This window comes from Catharus ustulatus, chromosome 25, assembly GCF_009819885.2.
Source record: "Catharus ustulatus isolate bCatUst1 chromosome 25, bCatUst1.pri.v2, whole genome shotgun sequence".
Lineage (NCBI taxonomy): Eukaryota > Metazoa > Chordata > Aves > Passeriformes > Turdidae > Catharus > Catharus ustulatus.
The window spans coordinates 6,694,075-6,714,325 of record NC_046245.1 but is presented as its reverse complement, the minus strand read 5'-3'; the positions used below and the strand labels follow the sequence as shown (position 1 = coordinate 6,714,325).

At 54.0% G+C, this 20,251-nt stretch overlaps 2 protein-coding genes across 9 annotated transcripts in view; one reads left to right on the top strand and one right to left on the bottom strand.

Annotated features, from left to right (window-relative positions):
- Positions 1–1,614: 1,614 nt before the first annotated feature.
- On the top strand, positions 1,615–6,000 carry MYOG (myogenin). Its single transcript, XM_033080274.1, has 3 exons — positions 1,615–2,082; positions 4,895–4,976; positions 5,879–6,000. Exons 1-3 carry the CDS (start codon positions 1,615–1,617, stop codon positions 5,998–6,000), a joined length of 672 nt encoding a protein of 223 aa, XP_032936165.1.
- Positions 6,001–6,753: 753 nt separating this feature from the next.
- PPFIA4 (PTPRF interacting protein alpha 4) overlaps positions 6,754–20,251 on the bottom strand; it is a 59,285-nt gene continuing 45,787 nt past the window's right edge. For 5 of the 8 annotated variants that reach the window (XM_033080407.1, XM_033080415.1, XM_033080411.1 and 2 more), the window contains 17 exons: positions 19,831–20,036; positions 19,161–19,401; positions 18,911–18,946; positions 18,192–18,325; positions 17,890–18,047; positions 17,196–17,289; positions 16,909–16,990; positions 16,173–16,373; positions 14,385–14,447; positions 12,456–12,482; positions 11,444–11,619; positions 10,659–10,756; positions 9,881–10,056; positions 9,588–9,656; positions 8,836–9,013; positions 8,316–8,402; positions 6,754–7,880 (listed from right to left, as the gene is read on the bottom strand). In XM_033080407.1, the coding sequence (XP_032936298.1) occupies positions 8,344–8,402; positions 8,836–9,013; positions 9,588–9,656; positions 9,881–10,056; positions 10,659–10,756; positions 11,444–11,619; positions 12,456–12,482; positions 14,385–14,447; positions 16,173–16,373; positions 16,909–16,990; positions 17,196–17,289; positions 17,890–18,047; positions 18,192–18,325; positions 18,911–18,946; positions 19,161–19,401; positions 19,831–20,036 (1,998 nt within the window). In that variant the 3' untranslated portion in view covers positions 6,754–7,880; positions 8,316–8,343. The remainder of the gene's footprint in view (positions 7,881–8,315; positions 8,403–8,835; positions 9,014–9,587; positions 9,657–9,880; positions 10,057–10,658; positions 10,757–11,443; positions 11,620–12,455; positions 12,483–14,384; positions 14,448–16,172; positions 16,374–16,908; positions 16,991–17,195; positions 17,290–17,889; positions 18,048–18,191; positions 18,326–18,910; positions 18,947–19,160; positions 19,402–19,830; positions 20,037–20,251) is intronic. The other 3 variants (XM_033080410.1, XM_033080413.2, XM_033080414.1) reach the window with 3 other exon arrangements.

The window sequence follows — 20,251 nt, the reverse complement described above, 5'->3', positions numbered from 1 at the left end:
ATGAACCTTAAGACTACAGGTCCTGCTTTCCTTGGTGCGAATTTTCGTAGGTGTTAAAACCTCAGGGACAGCAAATGCATAGGACTGGGACCCTGGGAGAGCAAGAATTGGGGTGAGGAGGTGTTGGAAAGTCCTGGCTCCAAAGAAATCACAAGGTGAAAAGAGCATCATGATAGGTTCCAATGAGGCCAGAAATCAATCCCAAGTGAGCAAGGGTGCTGGTAGTGGGCACAAGGAATGTGTCACAGCACAGCCTCTCCGAGGAGGGAGAATTTGGGGAAGGAAAATCCTGGCAGGGTTGGCCCTGCACTTTGCTGACATTCTTTCCACTGACCGATCCCTCAGCTGGAATCTGGCCTGGAGCAGGAATAGGAGGAGATGGGAGATGGTTTCTGATGTTCCAAATGGGAAAAAAAATCCCCTCTGAATTAAAGACAAAGCAGGAGAGATGTACCCAAGCCATTGAAGTCAGGAAGGAAGGGCAGGGGATGAGTTAAAACCCCCCTCACACTGCTGCTGCTGGATGTGCCTCAGTTTCCCTATGAGGAATGCATGAGCAATGTGTCTTTTCTGGGAGAGGCGTGCATCAGGATGGCATTTGGGGCTTTGGTTATCCACAGGTACAGAGACCAGCACAGGAGAGCAGGTGGGATGAGGCAGTGCTAACTGGGAAAGGGTTGAGCCCAGCCTGGCTCTGCTGGAGCCTGGAAACACGTGGGGAGGTGTCCTTTGTGTTTGCTGAGTGGGAGAAACCACGAACGTGGATTTTGTAACAAAAATGTGGTAAGGGACTTGACCAGGCACCTTCAGAAAACCCACTGCACAGGAAAGGTTGTGTTTGGCTCCGTCCTGCCCGCTCCGTTCCTGCGGGACCGGCAGCAGGTACAGCAGCTGGAACCGGGGCTGGCGAGCATGGAGAGGGGTGTCCACAGAGACGGGACTGGAGCCCGGGGTGCTCCCTGAGTTGAGATATCCCTCTCAGGGCTGGATTCTGAGGCTTCCCTGAGGATTCAGCAGAAGTGGGATCAGTGTAACATGGACTGGCAGGACTGGGGCCATGGGGAATACGGGGGCAGAGTGGGATCGGGAAGGGCTGGGAAGGAGACGATTCTGTGCTGCTGTTGGGTCCCACCGCAGGGAAGGCACAGATTTGGGATGCCGTGGGATCCCGGGAGGCAGCGTGAAGGGATGGGGGTGTCCTGGTCAGGCAGACTGGCCACGAGGCCACCACGGCTCCGCCAAGCCAGCTGTAACTGAAGGGACCAGATGACGCAGGAATGCCGGGGGGAGCTGGCAGCCGCTCGCCGTCCCCAGTGGCACCTCGGGGCTCACACAAAGCCCTTGTTCGGGTCCAGCCGAGCTGCCCCGCCGCCGTGCCAGCCCCTCCAGCCCCGCCGGGCTGGGCACTGTAATCCTCGTGGGGAGAACACACAGAATCAGACGGACAAGTTTTGATGTGAGGCAGCAGATTAGGGTGGGCTCAGGTTTCCTTTGGGTTTTCTATATTTATCTCCGTGATTTAATGCCAGCGCCGGGGTTTAAATGGCACCAAGCAGTTGGCGCGGGGAGAGGGAGCAGCCGTCCCCGAGCCGCGCGCACGTCCCCGAGCCGCCCATGGAGCTCTTCGAGACCAACCCGTACTTCTTCCCGGAGCAGAGGTTTTACGATGGGGAAAACTTTCTGGGCTCCCGCTTGCAGGCCTACGAGCCCGCGGCGTTCCCCGAGCGTGCCGAGGCGGCCCTGTGTGCCGAGGGCAGGGTGGCTCCCGAGGACAAGGAGGCGCTGGCCGAGCACTGTCCCGGGCAGTGCCTGCCCTGGGCCTGCAAGGTGTGCAAGAGGAAATCCGTGTCCATGGACCGGCGGCGCGCGGCCACCCTGCGGGAGAAGCGGCGGCTCAAGAAGGTGAACGAAGCGTTCGAGGCTCTGAAGCGCAGCACCCTCCTGAACCCCAACCAGCGGCTGCCCAAGGTGGAGATCCTGCGCAGCGCCATCCAGTACATCGAGCGGCTCCAGAGCCTGCTCAGCTCCCTCAACCAGCAGGAGCGGGACCAACGGGACCTGCGCTTCCATCCCCAGCCCGCCGTGAGTGCCCCCGGCTGTCCCCTGGGTCCCAGCCTGTCTCCCTGGGTGCGGGGGGTGGTGCCCCGTGGGGGACGCTCTATGGGGCTGATGCCATTTCGAGGTGACACTCTATGGGAGAAGAGCCATATGAGACTGATGCTCGGTGGGGACAATGCCCTATGGAGGTGACTTTCCGTGGGGTGATACTCTATGAACAATGCTCTCTCTGTAAGGGGATGCCATTTAGGAGTGATGCTCTATGGGGGTGATGATGTGGGGTCATTTTGGGGTGCCATTCTATGGCAGAGATGCTCTATGAGGACAATGCCCTGTGGAGGTTATGCCTTATAGGGGTGACACTCTATGGGCTTGATGCCATATGGGAATGATGTTCTATGGGGCTGATGTTCTTTCGGGATGCCATTCTACACGGACAATGCTCTATGGGACAATGCTTTAAGGGGTTGATGCCATTTCAGGGTGAAGGCCTTTTGGGGGTGATGCCATAGGGGACTGATTCTCTCTGGGGACACTGCTGTATGGGGGTGATGCCCTATGAGTGTAACCCCAAGCAGAGGCACTGCAGAAGCTCTGGGGCACTGGGTCCTGGGGGATGGGGGGAGGGGGGGGCAGCACAGGACCCCAGATCTGGGGTGGGGCAGATGCTGCCATCTTGGGACAGTGGTGGATCTGTGAGTGTGTCGTACACGGGGGCATGGAGGCAATGATCCAACCCTGCTGAGTGCTCACATCCCTGCAGGAAGGAGGCCACTGCCATTCTGTCCCTGTGAATGGGTGCACTGGGGCTGTGCATATGAGTGACACATGGGCCTGGGCTGGAGAGGCCTGGGAATGGTCAAAATGAAGTAAATAACACAGAACAAAACTAAATGAAAATATAACATAACAGAACAGAACAGAACAGAACACAACATCATAACATAACATAACATACCATAACATAACATAACATAACATATAACATAACATAACATATTAAATTAACAATATTAAATACTAAATACATAAATAGAAATACAAATATGAAATATACAAAAAATATAAAGCATAAAATATAAAATAAAATTAACACTCCTTGCTCATACCCAGGCAGAGAAAGGGATGAGAGGGGTGGACAGGGACACCTCTGGTTTCTAGGACCTAAGGGACCGATTTGGGCACATACTGAGGACACTCACTTGTTGTGTCCTGCCACCACCCCCAGAGAGGCAGTATCTGCCACTCCACAAGAGTTTGGTCATTTAACCAAGTTTTTGAGAGGTATTTTCATCTGCCCCCTGGTTCCTGTGGATGGCTGGGCAGGTGCTTCCCTGCTGCTCTGAGGTTTGGATCTGGGAATGCACAGAGACCTGGAACTACAGTTACAGATGAAGGGAGAAATTATCAATACAGATGGAATAGATAGCTATAGGGGCATGTATTGGTATAGACATTCATTATATTGGTTCTATAGATCTAGAGATCATATAGATAAATTAGATAGAGATGAAATTTATATGGATATGATAGCTATAGAGATAGATACAAATTATAGATTGATTATATAAATATATATAGATAATATAGACGGTTATAAAGATTATATAGATTATAGATATATAAATGACATACAGCATATCTATAGATACAGATTATGAAGATATAAATAAGGTAGATATGGATATAAATTAAATATGACATATATATGTGGAGATATAGATGCAGATATAGATGCAGATACAGACATGGAAGGACTTTATCAGAAGCCGAGAAGAAGGAATCCCACATCTCCTTCCAGACTAAGGAATTTAAGGGCCAAACCAGTAGGTATCCAGGTAGTCTAATTTAATGCTGAATAAAGGAATGAAAAAAGTATTTAGGCTCCATCCTACATATTTGTGGGGCTTCCCAGTATCCACTTAAATGCCAGAATCCACTTGGATACCAGAATCCAATTTCCACATCCCAGAATCCACTTGGATTTGCAAATGTGCCCAAAACTGTGTTGAGCTGTCCCTTTGTCACTTCTGTTCTTAGCTGCCCGTTCTCTCAGGTGTAGCCAGGGGTTGACATGTTGATGTAAAAGCCATTATTTTTGGGGAAAAAAGATAATATCTGTAAGAATTTCCTGCTTTAATGGGAAATAAGTCCAAATGTTAATTAATTATCCTGTGCTGCCATTAGCTTGTAAAGCCAAAGTGCCATTCTAGTCTACTATAAAGATGTGGGTCCATGGGGTTGCTCATATAAATCACATTTGGGGTTTTACCCAAGCTGACACCCACTGTCAGATAAAGACGCAGTCCAAAAAAAGTGAATTCTGAGCTTTTCTGAATAATGCTTTCATTTTTCATGCTGTCACCTCATTTCTCCAAAATAACAACTCAGCCCCAAATCCACAAATCAAACTGCCAAAAGGTTTTCCCAGTTGGCCTCCTCGGGATGGTCTGAGGATATCCAGCCCATGTATCATTTCTTATGAACCTAGTTAGAGTGATTCTCAGCAAAAAGGTGTTTTGCTCAAGGACATTTGTTCATCTTCAGCCCTTTTTCAAAATCAGTGGGGAAAGAGACACCTTTTTATCTGCAGTGAGTGTGGAGCCCCATTTCTCTGTGGCCAGTGTCCCAAAAGCAGGAGGTTTTTCAGCCTTTATGGTTAAGGATCTGGCCCTGATGGGTCCTGGGGACCTTTTCATGCTGTTGGCTCCAGGTGGGGAGGGACGTGCTCCCCTCCACAGGGATGTCATGGTGTGGGAGGGACCTCCCGGGGTGTTCTGGGGGATGACCGTGGGGTTCGGTGGAGGTGACACTCGGTTGCTCCGGGCTCCTGCAGGCAGCCAGCGAGTGCGGATCCGGCAGCTCCTCCTGCAGCCCCGAGTGGAGCAGCCAGCTGGAGTTCGGCACCAACCCTGCAGGTACCGCCCTCCTCTGGGGCATCCTCCTCCTCCTCGTTCCCTGGGGCATCCCACGGCCTCGCTGGGCTCTGCAGGGAGTGGGAACAACGGGGACACCGCAGTCCCAGAATAGAGCATTACTAAACCACCCCCCCCTTCCCCACCCCCCCGCGTAGGAGCTGCTTGGAGCAGAGGACAGAAGGAACCTTGTCCTTCTCTCCACCGCTGCAGAGTGATCAGCTCCGAAATTACAGCACCTCTTTGTCCCAGCCATTCAGGGTTCCCCCAGTCCTGATTTCACCAAAACACCAGCCCCCGGGAGCTAAGAAATTGGGCTGCAGCAACCGGGGTTTCATCTGTTGCCATCCCTTGGCTTGGCTTTCCTGTCTGTGTTGTGGGCATGGCTGGGCAATGCTGCCCCAGCCCCCCTTCCCTCCCTACAATCCCTCGGCAGCTGCTGGTCTTTTTTTCCAGGCTTGCCATTATCCCCACCCCTGCCAAATCCACCTGTTATTTTCCCCAGAAGACAGAAACTTATCTCATTTCCTAGTGGAGATTAAAACCTATAACGGGTCCAAAAAATTCCACTCCCTGTTGCTCTCTCATCTTTCCACAGGGTGGGGGCTGGCAGCAAGGTCCCTAGGTCACCCTGGCCATGTAGGGGATCATGGGGTCATAGAATCGTACAAAAGAATCAACGAATTGTTACGGGTGCAAAGCATCATCAAGTCCAGCCCTCAGCCATGTTCACCACTAACCTACACCCTCATGAGAACAACCAGGAGCCATGTCCAGCACATAGTCCCCATTCCCAGCAGTGTCCTCATACCTTGCTCCCACAGATCCCATTGCCAGCAATGTCCTCACCCCCTGGTCCCACGGATCCCATTCCCAGCAGTATCCTCATCCCTCTGTCTCCCCAGATCATCTCCTGGCTGATGAGGCAGCCGAGGAGCACAACCTGCACTCACTGTCTTCCATCGTGGAGAGCATTGCTGTGGAGGATGTGGCTGTGACATTCCCGGAGGAGCGGGGTCAAAACTGAGCTGGCGCAAACCCCGGCGGCTCCTTGAGATGGTAACGGGGTGGGAGTGAGATGCCAGCAGGGTCCAGCCACTGGAAATCACATCCACCCCTTCAGTGTCATGGGCTGCACGGCTGACACCACTCGGCTCCCTTCCCACTCCTTGCGGAGCTCCTGCTGGGCTGGAAGAAGAGGCAGAGGTGGGATGGGGCAGTGCCAGAGTGGCTGTGGGTGCTGGAGGGGCTTCCTGGGGCCAGGCCCTGCTCCACTGGGACGGGCGGGTTTGGGGCCAATATGTGTGCTGGCTTCGCTTTGCTGAGTTTTCCAGATGCTCCTTGACCAAGGTCTCTCTCCGGCCGGTGTCCGGTGGTGCCGACCCGGAGCCCACCTGTCTTTTCTACTGAACGCTGTGTGCAGTTTCCATTTAGGGTTTTTTTAATTATTATTTTTGCTAACTTATTTGGATTCTTTTTTAAATAAAGGCATTCTTGTTTGGACAGCTTGGTGTTTCTTTTACTGTTGTCCTGCCCTGTATAGGTCCCCCAAGTTCCACAATCTCCAAATCCAGGTTGCAGATTTTCAAATCATTAAATCTAGCTGGACCTCAGCATAGTCACTCAGCTGAGAACTGGATGAGCCATACTTCAATTAGCCTTATACTGACCAGTGATTTCACTGAATGCTTAACTAGGGGTCAGCCTTGTGCTCCAAAGGGAGCTAGAGATCAATGATATTTTTAATTTGGACTCTATAAAGAAGGGTCAGAGCCAGCACTGTTTTAAAATCCTGTTTATTGGAACACACATACATCCTTTCCTGACCCAATCCAGGGTTGGAGTCCATGCAGTACCAATAATATGACAAAAGAAATAGGGCATCGATATAAAGGGCTCACTGACTCTTCAAATTAAAAAAATATTCAATACTGTATTAGGCAAATGATACACCGAAAAGACGTTGTGACTGTAGAGTCTCTCAGATATTGCACTTCCAGACAGCACATGATAAGTATAAGGTCATTCCAGCCATCAATAAATATCACATCAGAAATAGGGGCCACACAAGGCAAATGTGGCATGAGGAGACGAAGAGATCCTACCCTACGGGGAAGAAATGGGAAGAGTTAAGAGCCTTCTGGACTGACCCCTGCTAGGAGACAGGAGAGGAGAGCATCTCCTCTGCACCAGGTGGGGAAGGGTGGGCACATCCCGGGGGCGGATGGGGCTCCAGTTGTTGCCCCGGGCACCCAAGGAGGGTCCCCTCTCCCGTGGGTGCTGGGCACCATCCCCGTGAGCAGCGTGGGGCAGTCCCAGGCATAGCCCCCCTGAACAGGGCACCTGACAGCACCAAAATCAGCACCTTGCCCGCCCAGCCCTGGGTGAACACCACCCTCCTCACCTCACGCTGGGCCCCCTTTGTCCCACCCAGCACCAGCCCTAGCACTGCCCCGGCACCCCACAAGGGCAGCTCCTTGCCCAGCCACCCTGAAGGGAGGATTTTCACGAGCCTGAATCTTCCTTGGCTTCAAGTCCTGTGGGCAGCAGCATCCCCGATGCCCAGGGCTTGGGCGAGTCAGTGCAGCCCCGTGGCAGATTGGCAAAATGAACCAGGCAGGAGAGAGGCTTCCAAACATCGCAGACATTTTGGGGGTGTCTGTGCTGCTCCCCAGATTGCACAGGATGGCCTCTGGAGCACATCCGTGGCCCAGCCAGCGTGGGAGAAGTGGGGGACAGATCACAGCAGGAGCCACAGGAGCCAGGGAAAGCGGGGGGTGCGCGAGCAGGAGGGATAGATCCTGTCAGTCCACAGCAGTGACTGTGGGTCTGGGCCAAGGAACAGGCACAGGCTGGGCTCTCATCCTGGAAGGCAGCCAGCACGTGGCATACGGACATGGGGATCTGCTGAGGAGCAAAGTGGGAAAGCCCCGTGAGGATGCTGGTTCAGCTCCACCCATGTACCCACTGGCCCACAAACCCAGATGGAATCAGCACTGGATCCTCCTGGCACAGGGCAACCATGGCCCAGGGCACAGCAGGATCCCCCCCTGAAGTGCTTGACTATCCTTCCCTCACCCAGGTGGGACCCTCATGGGATGGCATCCTGGGGTCCCCAGCGGAGCCATCTGTTCAAGACTGGACAAACCACACATGGTGGGATGCTGAGCATCCCTCCTGCATCGTCTCTGTGAGCCTCAAGCAGCAGCAGCTTTCCCACCACTGCGGTCTCCCTAACCCTCCATGTCCAGGCAAATCTTGGTGAAGGTAGCCCCCTGCCTGGATGCTGCTGGGGTTCCTGCTCTCCCTTGGTCCCAGCCAGCTCCGGGGCCTTGAACTTACCAGGGCCTGGCTCCCATCTTGCTGACCCTTAGCACGAGTACGTTCGGACCGTGGAGGTCTCCAGCCTTGGGGACCCGGAGGCACCGACTGGAAGGGAACCAAAGAGCAAAGCAATTACTGACTGCTCCAATTAGCGCCCCCGCTTTCCCAAATCCAGTTTATTGAGCAGCATCTGTGCACTACAGCCACGTGAAGATAAGGGGCAGAGGAAGAGTACAAATTGGAGTGACCTGGCTGGAGCTTTTGCCTCCCTATAGCTTTGGAAGGGACCAAGACACCTTGAAGAAAGGAGTTGTGTGGTGGGGCAGATCCCGGGACATAAAACAGGACAGCCAGCTGTACGGGCAGCCTGGGTGTCCCAGCAAGTCCTGTCAGCCCTGGGAGAGCTCAGGCAAATGGAGCCAGTTAACACATCCCTTTGGGGGTGGTTCCCAAATCTCCTGGTGGCACATCCTTCCCCACAATCCCTAAGACTCTGAGCAGGGGTGGAAGAGGAGCCTCTGAAGAAGGTCTGACCCACCTTCCGGGGGCATTTTCTTGGCTGGAGCAGCTGGAGGGGGCAGTGGCACGAGGCTGGTGACACGGAAGCCGGCAGGGAGGGTCTCAGCAGAGCCACTGAGGAGGTTGATGCTGTGCACATCCCGCGGGCGGAAGCGCTTGCGCCAGGACGGCGTCCGACGGAAGGTTTTGTCATCACCCTGCAGGGAACAGCGTATGACGGGCCTGGGGTCAGTGCCAGCAGCACCTCCTGCCCTGTGAGAAACCAGCTAACAGGGGTATGCCTCTCCTTGGTGACCAGAGCTAGCAAAGTGTGGGATCAAACTGTGCAAAGGACATAGGACATCTTGCTGGGATCCCATAGCATTGGCTTTATCCTTTCCAGTTCATCTGTCTCCTATCTACAGCCTGCCTGCAAAGATGCCTTGGACACATCAACACAAAAGTCCCAGTAAAGACTCCAAGAGATGCTAGGCTTGTGGCAGAGGAGCTCCAGCCCTCAGAGCACCTCCTGTGGACTCGCTCCAGCAGCTCCACGTCCTTCCTGTGCTGGAAGCCCAGGGTTGGAGGTAGCTCTGCAGGTGGGGTCTCACCTGAGTGGGGCACAGGGGCAGAATCACCCCCTGCCCTGCTGCCCACACTGGGGGATCAGCCCAGCACATGGGGGGTTCTGGGCTGCCAGAGCACGTGGCTGGGGCACATTGAGCTTCTCATCCACCAACACAGCCATGTCCTTCCCCAGTCATACAGAGCTTGGAGAGGTTTGGCACTCACATCATCCAGCCTCCGGTCTGTGCCCAAGGCGAGCAAGTTGTTGAATTCCCTCTCCAGCACTTGTCGAGCCTGCAATTAACCAAAAAATTATGATCCTACATCAATGGGGAATGTGCTTTCAGCCCAAACTTCCATCCTAGGAAAGCCTGAGTGTGACAGAAAGAGTCCCCGTGCCTTAGGAGAGCTCTGCTTTGAAAGGCAGAGGTGAGTTGGTGACACTGGTGCAGTCATACCACAGCCACGTTGCACACTGGTCACTCTCCTCCCAAATCCCCCAAGTACACTGCTCCTACCTGGGTGTTCTGGGTGGGGATCTGCAGCACAAGAGCCAGGCTGTTGTGGTCAAAGTTCTCATCGAGGGCCAGCAGGGCCCCGTGCACGCCACTCTCCACCAGGTTGTTCCCATACTCGCGCAGTCCGATGGACTGGATCCAGTGAATGACCTGATCATTGGTCCACACCAACACATCTGCACAACAGCAAGGGCACGGTTCAGGGCCACCTCACACCACACTCATGGCGCTGAGAAAGTCTGGGGATGTCCCGAGGCCCTTTCCCTTAGCCCCAGGATGATCCTGGGACTCTCCTTCCCAAGCCAGCAGCAAAACCAGGAGCTCAAGTGTCACAGCTCACTTCTATTTACCAAGTTCAAAGCTGAAATAACAGGCAGAAAACAACTGTGAAAATTAATCCTAAGAACCCACGGCTGCTGATGTAATTAGGGGCATTATCAATAATGAGATGTCATCCAAACAGCAGCCAGATGCACAGGGAATCTCAGGACAGTGACGAGTAAGGAAAGGCTGAGCAAGCTGGGGGTGTCCTCAGTAGTGAAAAGGGCAGAGAAGATGAGATGCTCAGGCTGCATCTTTGTTTTCCCCTCCTCCCTCCTCATGCCTGCCTGGGATGAGCTGATAAAGGCACTTGGAGCAGCAGAAAGCTCCCTCCGGAGAACAGCCCTGTGGGCTCAGAAATAATGGGTTAAAAATAAGAGATAGAAGAGATACCAGCCCTGGGTATCTCCTGGGAGGTTTCTCTTCTCCTGTTCTGGAGCTGGACAGGGGTGCTGACCTTTGATTTCATGTTGGGTCTCCTCTCGCCTCCTCTCGAGCTCTTTGCGGTCGTAGTTGAGCCTCTTGAGGCACATGATGCCGTACTGGAGGCTGGTGCTGCAACACGAGGGGACATGAAGGGACACAAGGGGTCACCCAGCCCTCCAGGACACATGGCTGGGAGGGACCTGAGTAGGGACTTCCCTCTCTGTGTGTTCCCCCCATGCCCAAAGGATGCTTCAGGTCAGGGATGGGTCAGGACAGACACAACTCAAATCTGGAAAATAGGGAATGTTCCTCCCTTCCATGGCAATTCCCCACTCCATCAGTTTGAGCCTGCTCCAGCTACCTGTGAGCACACAGATCTAAACAATCCTCACGCTTGGGGGCTGCAGAGGGAAGAGGGAACCAGCTCCTGGGGGCTGCTTCAGGCTGAAGGGTTCACCCCTGGAGGTGACCCTGGCAGGCCCATGGGTCAGGGTAGGCAGTGGGAATCCCATGGCAGGGTTGGATCCTGGTGTAGAAGTCATGGCTGGGATGGCAGCAGTGGAGCACCGGCTGGGATGAGCCTGAAGTTTTGCCCATGGTTTGTTTCACAGCCAGGGGAAGGCCTGATTCTCTGCAATTCTGCAGTAGGGAGTGAGGCGAGGGAGAACTTCTGCCCATAAGACCTGCCCCAGCTCAGGGCAGTGAGTCCAGCCTGGAAAAGCCATCCAGGGCTGCCCAAGACAGGGGAGAATCCCTCAAATCCCCCCCTTCTCTGCTCCATGTGCACGCCAGGGAGCTCCAGAGGCCAGGACTCACCGGTGGAAGCTGTCCACCATCTTCAGGTGCACCCGCAGGTCCTTCTTGGTGAGGTGGTCCAGCATCCGCGCGTCCACCAGGCACTCCATGAAGTAGCTGCGGTACTGGGGCAGACCCAGGCTGGGTAGCCACTCGTTCCCAATCCACTCATGGTTCATGTCCCCATAGGCCAATGTCTGCAGAGAAGCACATGGAGAAGCTGGGGAGAACCCAGGGCTTGGTGGAGCTACAGAATCCCATTACTGAGAGCCCAGGAGGGTCACTGTCCTGAGGCTAAACCCAGAGGATTCAGCCCTGGGTGGTACTAAAGAAGCTGGAGGGAACAGTCCTGTTGGCCATGGTCTGTGTCCTACTCATGTCCCCCTAGGAGACAAAGCAGTAGTCAAACTAATGGCAAGGGATAACTAGACTTTACGAGCAGCTGCCTCTGGAAGAAGCACATTCATTGAAAGATGAAACAACTAAGAAGCAGGTTCCAGTGCATTCCCAACTAATTTTTAAGAATCTCTACTTTAAGAATCTCTACTTTATGACTTCAAAAGAAAAAAATCCATTCACTTCCACTGCAAACTGATTTTGGGTCCAAAAAATGCATTAAAATCCACCAGAAGAAAGTAAAACATTTGAGAGGGATAAAACCAGAAGAGATGGATCCAAGCAGGACTCTTTCCTCCCATGTTTTTGGTTCATAAAAATAATCTGTATGGACTTGGGGCTACAAAATAGGTGAGAAGTAAATGTGCAGCTGGAATCCTGCCCCCATGCAGGGTGTTCACACAGGTGGGGGTTCTTAATACATGCTCTGGATTTCACAGAAGTCCCAGGAAAAGCCACTGCCTGGAGCAGAGAAAAGCCCAGGAGGACATTCTGTACGTGAGAGATGGCCCAGAGGAACAGCCACGGGGTGCAGGTAAAGCCTCCAAGGCCCTGGTGAACATCCCCTGGGATGTCCAGTTCCCCCCCTGACCACCCCATGCACCGCCCACGGACAAGGGTGGCCCAGGGACCTTACCTGTGCCCAGCTGCCTTCCTCTGTGTCCTAATGTGACACATGCAGCATGTCAACAGAAAGGACAGTGAAGTCAGTACCTGGTGGCCCTGTGCAGGGACAGGGCCTGCCATGTGCACTGAGCATGGGACCCCTCAGCACAGAGGGACACGGAGGGGACAGGGCTCACTCTTATGGCTTGGGGACCTCAACCTTCTCTCCAGGGTGCTGGGAACACCCTGACCCTGCTGGGCCTAGCTCCCACCCCATCTCTAAACCAAAAATACAGGATGGAGAAAAGGAGAAGGAGAAAGAAGGAAAAGAAGGAGAAGGAGGAGGAGGAGGAGGAGGAGAAGGAGAAGGAGAAGGAGAAGGAGAAGGAGAAGGAGAAGGAGAAGGAGAAGGAGAAGGAGAAGGAGAAGGAGAAGGAGAAGGAGAAGGAGAAGGAGAAGGAGAAGGAGAAGGAGAAGGAGAAGGAGAAGGAGAAGGAGAAGGAGAAGGAGAAGAAGGAGAGAAAGGGAAAGAGAAAGAAAGATAAAGATAAAGATAAAGATAAAGATAAAGATAAAGATAAAGATAAAGATAAAGATAAAGATAAAGATATAAAGATAAAGATAAAGATAAAGATAAAGATAAAGATAAAGATAAAGATAAAGATAAAGATAAAGATAGATAAAGATAAAGATAAAGATAAAGATAGAAAGAGAGAAAGAGAGAGAGAAAGAAAGAGAGATAGAGATAGAGATAGAGATAGAGATAGAGATAGAGATAGAGATAGAGATAGAGATAGAGATAGAGATAGAGATAGAGATAGAGAGAAAGGGAAAGGGAAAGAGAAAGAAAGAGAAAGAGAAAGAGAAAGAGAAAGAGAAAGAGAAAGAGAAAGAGAAAGAGAAAGAGAAAGAGAAAGAGAAAGAGAAAGAGAAAGAGAAAGAGAAAGAGAAAGAGAAAGAGAAAGAGAAAGAGAAAGAGAAAGAGAAAGAGAAAGAGAAAGAGAAAGAGAGAAAGAGAAGATAAGATGAGGCTTGGGCTGGAGATGGCACAGACCCTGGGACTCATTTAAGTTCTCTGGGAAGAACAGAGAGTTCTTAGGTTCCCCCAGGTCAGATGGATAAAAGAGAATTAAGCTTCAGTACATTTGTCACAACCTGCAGGGGGCTGCCCAAGCAAATTTGCTGATTTTGTAGCTATTTCTTCCTTTGCCAACCTGTGCTGGTTTTCCTCAGTCTCAGAGAACCTGCCAAGGGACAGTGGCACATCCCTACTACTCAACAAAAGCTTTAATAAAACTCCTATTTCAGAGAACCCCAAACTTGTTTGGATTGGAAGGGACCTTAGAGCTCATCTTCTCTCACCCCTGCCTTGGGCAGGGACACCTTCCACTATCCCAGTGTGTGCCAACCTGGCCTTGGACACACAATTCCCACACAAATCCAAAATGCTGCCCTGCTCTGACACAGATAGAGGGTGACTGGGTTGCAGAGAAGGGAGTGTAGCTCCATCTCTCCAAAGGAGCCAGAACTTTTGGGAGCATGGGCACATCCCTGCAAGGGACCCCAGGCTCTCAGCCAGCGGCAGAGACACACAGTGGGGCCAATATTTGGGTGTGCTGATGTCAGTGGGGAAATTAGACCATAACTTGGGTGCAGAATGACTTGGGGATCACATGTGTCTTGAGATCAGTCCTGGTTTTTGTCTTTAACTCCCAAAAGCCAAGGCTGATCTGGAAACCCAGTGAAATTCCCAAGGAAAAGAAATTGATGAGTTTTAAGCTATTTTTAGAAATTGCTGGGACATTAAAGGTTGAAAGAGGGTTTCTGAAGAGCTGCAGAGTGCTGGCCAAGAGCTAACATGTGAGGGATCCCCCTCCTTCTGGGTTAACACACCTGGAGCTGCTCGGACCCTGACACCCCGGGGGCTTCCCCACGCGCCCTGGGGGCTGCCCAGCCTCACCGTCTTGGTGGAAGTTGCCATGTTCTCCATCTCCTCATGGGTGACCCAGACATTTCCAGAGGACTGCAGGGAAAAGAGGAGAGGTCAGAGCAAAGCACCACAGAAACAAGGCCTCAGTTCACAACCACCATGGAGTCATGGAATCACAGAATTACTAAGGCTGAAATACCGAGTCCAACACTCAACCCAGCACCACCACCACGTTCAGCACTAAACCATGTCCTCAAGCGCAACATTCACCATCTTCCAGGGATGGTGACACCACCATTGCCCTGGGCAGCTGTTCCAGGGCCTGACCACCCTTGCCATGAAGAAATTTCTCCCAATATCCAACCTGAACCTCCCCAGTAGAGCTTGGCGTCATTTCCTCCTGTCCTGTCCCTTGTTCCCAGGCATAGAGCCTGATCCCTCCTGTCAGGGGGTCGTGCAGAGTCAGAAGATCCCCTTGAGTCTCCTTTTCACCAAGTTGAGCCCCTCCAGCTCTCTCAGTTGTTCCTGGTGCTCCAGGACCCTTCCTCAGCTCTGTTCCCTTCCCTGGACGTGTTCCAGCCTCTCCAGGTCTCTATTGTCATGAAGTGCACAGAACGCTCCCTGGATTCCAGGCGTGACCCCAGCAGTGCCAGCACAGGGGATGGGGACTGCCCTGGACCTGCTGGGACAGCCCAGGTGCCCTTGGCTTTTTTGCCCATCAGAGCACACCTGGGTTCACCTAGGCTCATGCCCAGCCTCTTTTAGCATCAACTATGCTGGAACCAAGCCCAGCTCAGGCTGGTGGAGGATCAGACAACCCTGTGCTTGGAGCTGTCCTAGGGACAGCCCACATCCTTGCAGCTCAACCTGGTGACACCCCACTGCCTGAGAGGACCCTGGGCTGTCCATGCAGCCACAGAGAGCAGAGCACAGACCTTCATTCATCTCCCTTTCCACTTCAGTGTGATGCTCAAGGAGCCTGCAGGGCTGTCCCCACCAGCTATGACCCCAGACACAGCCATCTGAGAGGGACATAGCAGCCTTCCTTTTGCCAGCTGCAAGTCTACAGATGTGTCTTGGCATTGTTTGGCCACCATTAACCCCTTGAGGCTTTTAGGGACCAGCAAAAGACACAATCCCTCCATCCTACTAAGGGCAGGGATTTGCAGTTGCTCTGAGTTGCTCCAGGAATTTTAGATGGAGAAGGCTAGTGTTGAAATGATTGGGAAACCAATTTTGTGCAACCAAGCTAGCCCTGTACATGAGGAATGTTTGGATTTCTGCTCTTCGGACGGAGTTTTATCCTCTCTGGGGCAGCCAAGCCCTGAGTTCTGCTCTTTGCAGGGTTGGCCAACTGCTAACAACCCCATGTGAGTGGCAGGAACCTGGAAACTGGAAAGAGCTTCATGCTTCAGCTGGGAATGACCTTCGTGCTGGGGGATGAGTGTCCAGTGGTTTGACCACTCCAAGAGGGGACATCACCCCCTCCATGGCCACGTTTGCTAAGTGGTACCAAGGAGGGCAGAGGAACATGCTGCCTGGTCCATGGAGGGTGTGGGTATGTAGGGAGCACGCTGCCTGGCTCATGGAGGGTGTGGGTGTGTAGGGAGCACACCGCCTGGTCCATGGAGGGTGTGGGTGTGTAGGGAGCACGCTGCCGGGTCCATGGAGGGTGTGGGTATGTAGGGAGCACGCTGCCTGGTCCATGGAGGGTGTGGGTGTGTAGGGAGCACACTGCCGGGTCCATGGAGGGTGTGGGTATGTAGGGAGCACGCTGCCTGGTCCATGGAGGGTGTGGGGGGTGCAGGGAGCACTCACCGTGCGGGACGTGGGTGGTGCTGAGGGGCTGGTCAGGGACACCATCTCCTGGATGGCCAGGCGCAGCTTGAGGCGGTGCAGGGCGTTGCTGATGCCGATCTCCCGCTGGATCTCGGTGTCCGACAGGGCTGACATGATGGCCCCGCTCTTGACGTTGGCCCGACAGGCGGCCACGTACCAGGCTGGCATCCCCACCCAGAGCTGGGGACAGGGACAGCGGTGACTGCCTGGCACTGCCACCCTGGATCCTGTGCCAGGAGCAAGGCCACCCTCTCTAGAGCCCAGTATTGCAGCTGAATGTCCGTGTGGGATTCTGGGCTTGGTTGTACCTTGCAGAGGTGGACCAGCATCCCAGCTCCCAAAATCCAGCCTGAACCTCCCCCGGTACAGCTTAAGCCCATTTCCTCTCCTCCTGTCCCTGTTCCCTCGGACCAGAGCCCAACCACCCCCGGCTGCCCTCTCCTGTCAGGGAGTTGTGCAGAGCCACAAGGTCCCCCTTGAGCCTCCTTTTCTCCAGGCTGAGCCCCCCCAGCTCCCTCAGCCAGTCCTCATCTCACTTGTGCTCAAACCCAAAGCTCTACTCAAACCACAACTCCACAGCTCTGTGAGAGATCCAAGGATCTCCTCTGCTATCCCAGGATTTGCAGGCTACAGCCTGCACAGGCCATGAATGGGGGGACATGGTGGCACACACAGACCTGTGGGGATAGCATGGGGGAAATCCATGGGCACGCACCTCCAGCCAGGACACAACAGTGGGGCCATCCCAGTGGGCAAAGGGCAATCCTTTCCTCCGAGCCTCTTCCAGGAGTTCATGCCTGCAGGAACAGAAGAGTGATTTATGGGGGGCTTGTGTGGAAGGGAACAGACCCTAGCAGTAGGAAACAGCTGGAGACAAACTGTAAAGGAAGTAACAAGGCCCAAGGGAGGGTGAAGAAGAGGTTTCCCAGCAATTCCTAGTCCTGTGCCATAGTTTCTCAGCAGAGCAGTTCCTTGCTGGGGTAGGGAAGGAAGTTCACTCACTTCTTCCGCAGGCGCCGATCCTTCTCGGCCTGAGCCCCCAGCTTGCCCAGTCCCAGGGGGTCCTGGATGCCCCCCTCCATGTCAGTCAGCAGCACTGTTGGGCAAGCAAGACACCGTCAGGTCCGTGTGATGTCCCTGGGTCAGTGTGACCTCCCCCAGGGCCAGTGTGGGCATTTTCACCATCCCCACACAGTGACAGCACAGAAGGTGACAGTGTCCCTTTGCAACATCCATGGCCCCACTGCATCCCTGGGAAACCCAAGCAGACCCCCTTCTGCCATCCCTCCTATTTCCAAATCCCAGAACCCCAAAGTCACAAATAGTCCCTTCTGGAGAGGACCCAGAAAAATCACTGAGTCCAACAATGCTCAACATAGAAGCAGTAAAGGTTTTAGGAGTAGAAAACCAGCTCCTAACAAAGGGCTCTGCAAAATCCATGTTGAGGGAAGTAGATTTGCAGATATTAAAGACAAGATACATTGACAGGAGGTCACTGTCCACACCCCAGCTCTGACAGAGCATTAAGGTGATACCATGCTCAGGCCAGAGAGGCCAAGAGGAGAAAACACCAAGCTCCAACTTCCCTGAAGCTGCCATGGCCCCAACATCCCCAAGCCAGCCCCCCAAAAAGCACAGTGGCAGAGCCAGAGGTATGGAGAGCCTGGCACAGACAGGCACAGGGCTGCTCACGGACCCTGTCCCGTGGCCCCTTCTCTGCTCAGCTGGATCAAGCGACCCTTCTCTTTCTTCCCAAACAGGCGCCCGATGGAGGATTTGATCCCCTTCCTCTTGGAGCCCTTGTGCAAGGAGTCCTGGCTGCTGCTGGGATTGCTGGCCTGGTCCTCCAGTGAGCTGGGGATGGAAAGGGAGAGCAAGAGCAAAGCCTTTAGGTTATTCTTGAGCAGGGCACAAGCCATGGCAAACCCCAGCCCACCCATCCCATGTGGGCCCCAAGCATATCCTCAAACAACAGAGACACCAAGAATTGCCACATACCTCTTGCCATCCTCCTGACTCAGGGCAGGGTGGCCCAGCTTCTCCAGCCGCAGTGTCCTGGGTGAAGACGGTGGAGACGTCTCACACTTGATAGTGGTTTTGTCCTCCCGGCTCTCATCCCGAGCTGCAGGCGACTGAACAAGTGGAGAGGTCATGAAGGTGGTAGGCCAGAGCACAGCTCCATCCTTGCCCTGCTGCCTGCCTCTCTCTTGCTCCATGGAGGCATGGCCAAAAGAGCCACCAGAGCCCCAGGGCTTTGCCACGCTCCAGGAATGGCCTGAATGAGAGCTCTGGCAATGGTTCCAGAAGCCCAAGCGGATGGGGAGGATGTGGCAGTATGGCTGAGATCCTGGGAATGGGGGGTGAGAGGATGCAGCTCCATGGTCCAGGTCAGGGTGTGGGGACAGAAGCTGCTGGCCCTCATCAGAGGGCTCTGAGGAGCACAGATGAGAATGTCCCAAGGACACCCTATTGCCAGAGGGGACACAATGTTTGAAGACCCAGTGGCTTTCTGAACCTCCCCATGTCCTGCCAGACCCCCCAGGCTGCCAGCGGGAACAGGTCCAAGCACCTTTTGGGATCCCCATGATCCTCCTGCTGAATCCCTGGGGTCCCCAGCTCCATCCCGCGCCTGCTGCACCCTGACCTGGTGTGGACAAAGCCAGGAGCAGGCTGGAAAAAGGGCTTGGACAAAAACCAATGGGATGGGAGCCACTCACTAGCAGTTTCCTCCGGTGCTTCCTCAAGTCGCTGGGCTGATTGCAAGGGGGAAAGCGAGAGAGACACAGAAAGGGGGGCAGTTAATGGAGCACCCCCCCAAAGCAGTCCCGGGGCCACGCTGCCAGGCTGGAGACAGCAAACACGGGCACCCTGTTGTCCCACAACCCCCCCAGGCCTGTGTGGAAACCGGGCATCGCTCCCACCTCACAGCCGGCCCCCCGCCAGCCCTGGCCCCTCCTGGCTCCTCACCAACGTCATGATCCCCATGCGGTCCAGGTCCTGTGCAGTGCTGCGGGAGCTGAGCTTGGGCGTGGACCGGCCGCTGAGCGGTGGGGACGAGCTGGCCAAGGACAGGGCCGTCAGCGAGGTGGGGATAGAGGCCCTCTTGCACAGTTGGGTGAGGTTCAGGCCCTCCATGCTGCCACTCGTGACCCGCGTCTCCAGCTCCTCTGCGCGGAGCTCCGTGGACTCCTTCTCTTCCTGGATCATCCTGGGGGAGCAGCGGGGCTCAGGGCTCCTGGCTCCCCACCTTCCCACGGACACAGGACCTCTGTCCTGGGGAAATGCACCTTGGTGCTGTGCCTCAACCCCTCATTTCCAGGAATGGCAGCAAGATCCATTAGGATCCATAAAAACCAGAGCTGAGACACACCCTGATTCCTTTTAATATCCATGGAGGACTTCTTATAAAATAATAATAGCTTGAAATAATGACCCTCTGAGCAAGAACTAGTGCAGCTGAAGGATAGGGAGACATGGCAGGAAGGACCAAGCCCTATGGCTGGATGCCCTGGAGCCATTTCCCTGGCTGAAGACACACCAAGGCCCCAATTTTAGGCCAGCAGAGCCTCCTGGCTATTTGTTGTCCTCCTGGAGCCATTTCTGCACAAGGCAGTATGGGTTTTTGCCACAGTCATACCTGATCTCTTCGTTGATGGCATCCAACTGCTCCTGAAGCATCATGGCCAATGTCTGGGCATCTGAGTGCCCACCAGGAGAGAGCACATCCATGGAGCTGAACAGTGTCTCACGGTCATCCTCATCCACATCAGAGATGTCAGGGTCACTGTCAAAGGCGTGAGGCCCCGTAGCCAGCACCCCACCTGCCTGGGCCTGCTCCCAGTCCTGGGGGAACAAGGGCCACAGTCCTAATATAGCATTCCCATGTCTCCAAAACCAGGCTGGTGACCTCCATGCAAGAATCCCATCTCAACGTGACCCCAACAGGAAACCCTTCCAGTGTTCCCCCATCAATGCAACAGGGGAAGGAAACTGCCCCATGTCTCCAGATCCAACCCTAATGCCAGGATGCAGGGCAGGAGCAGACTCCAGTGGTGGGG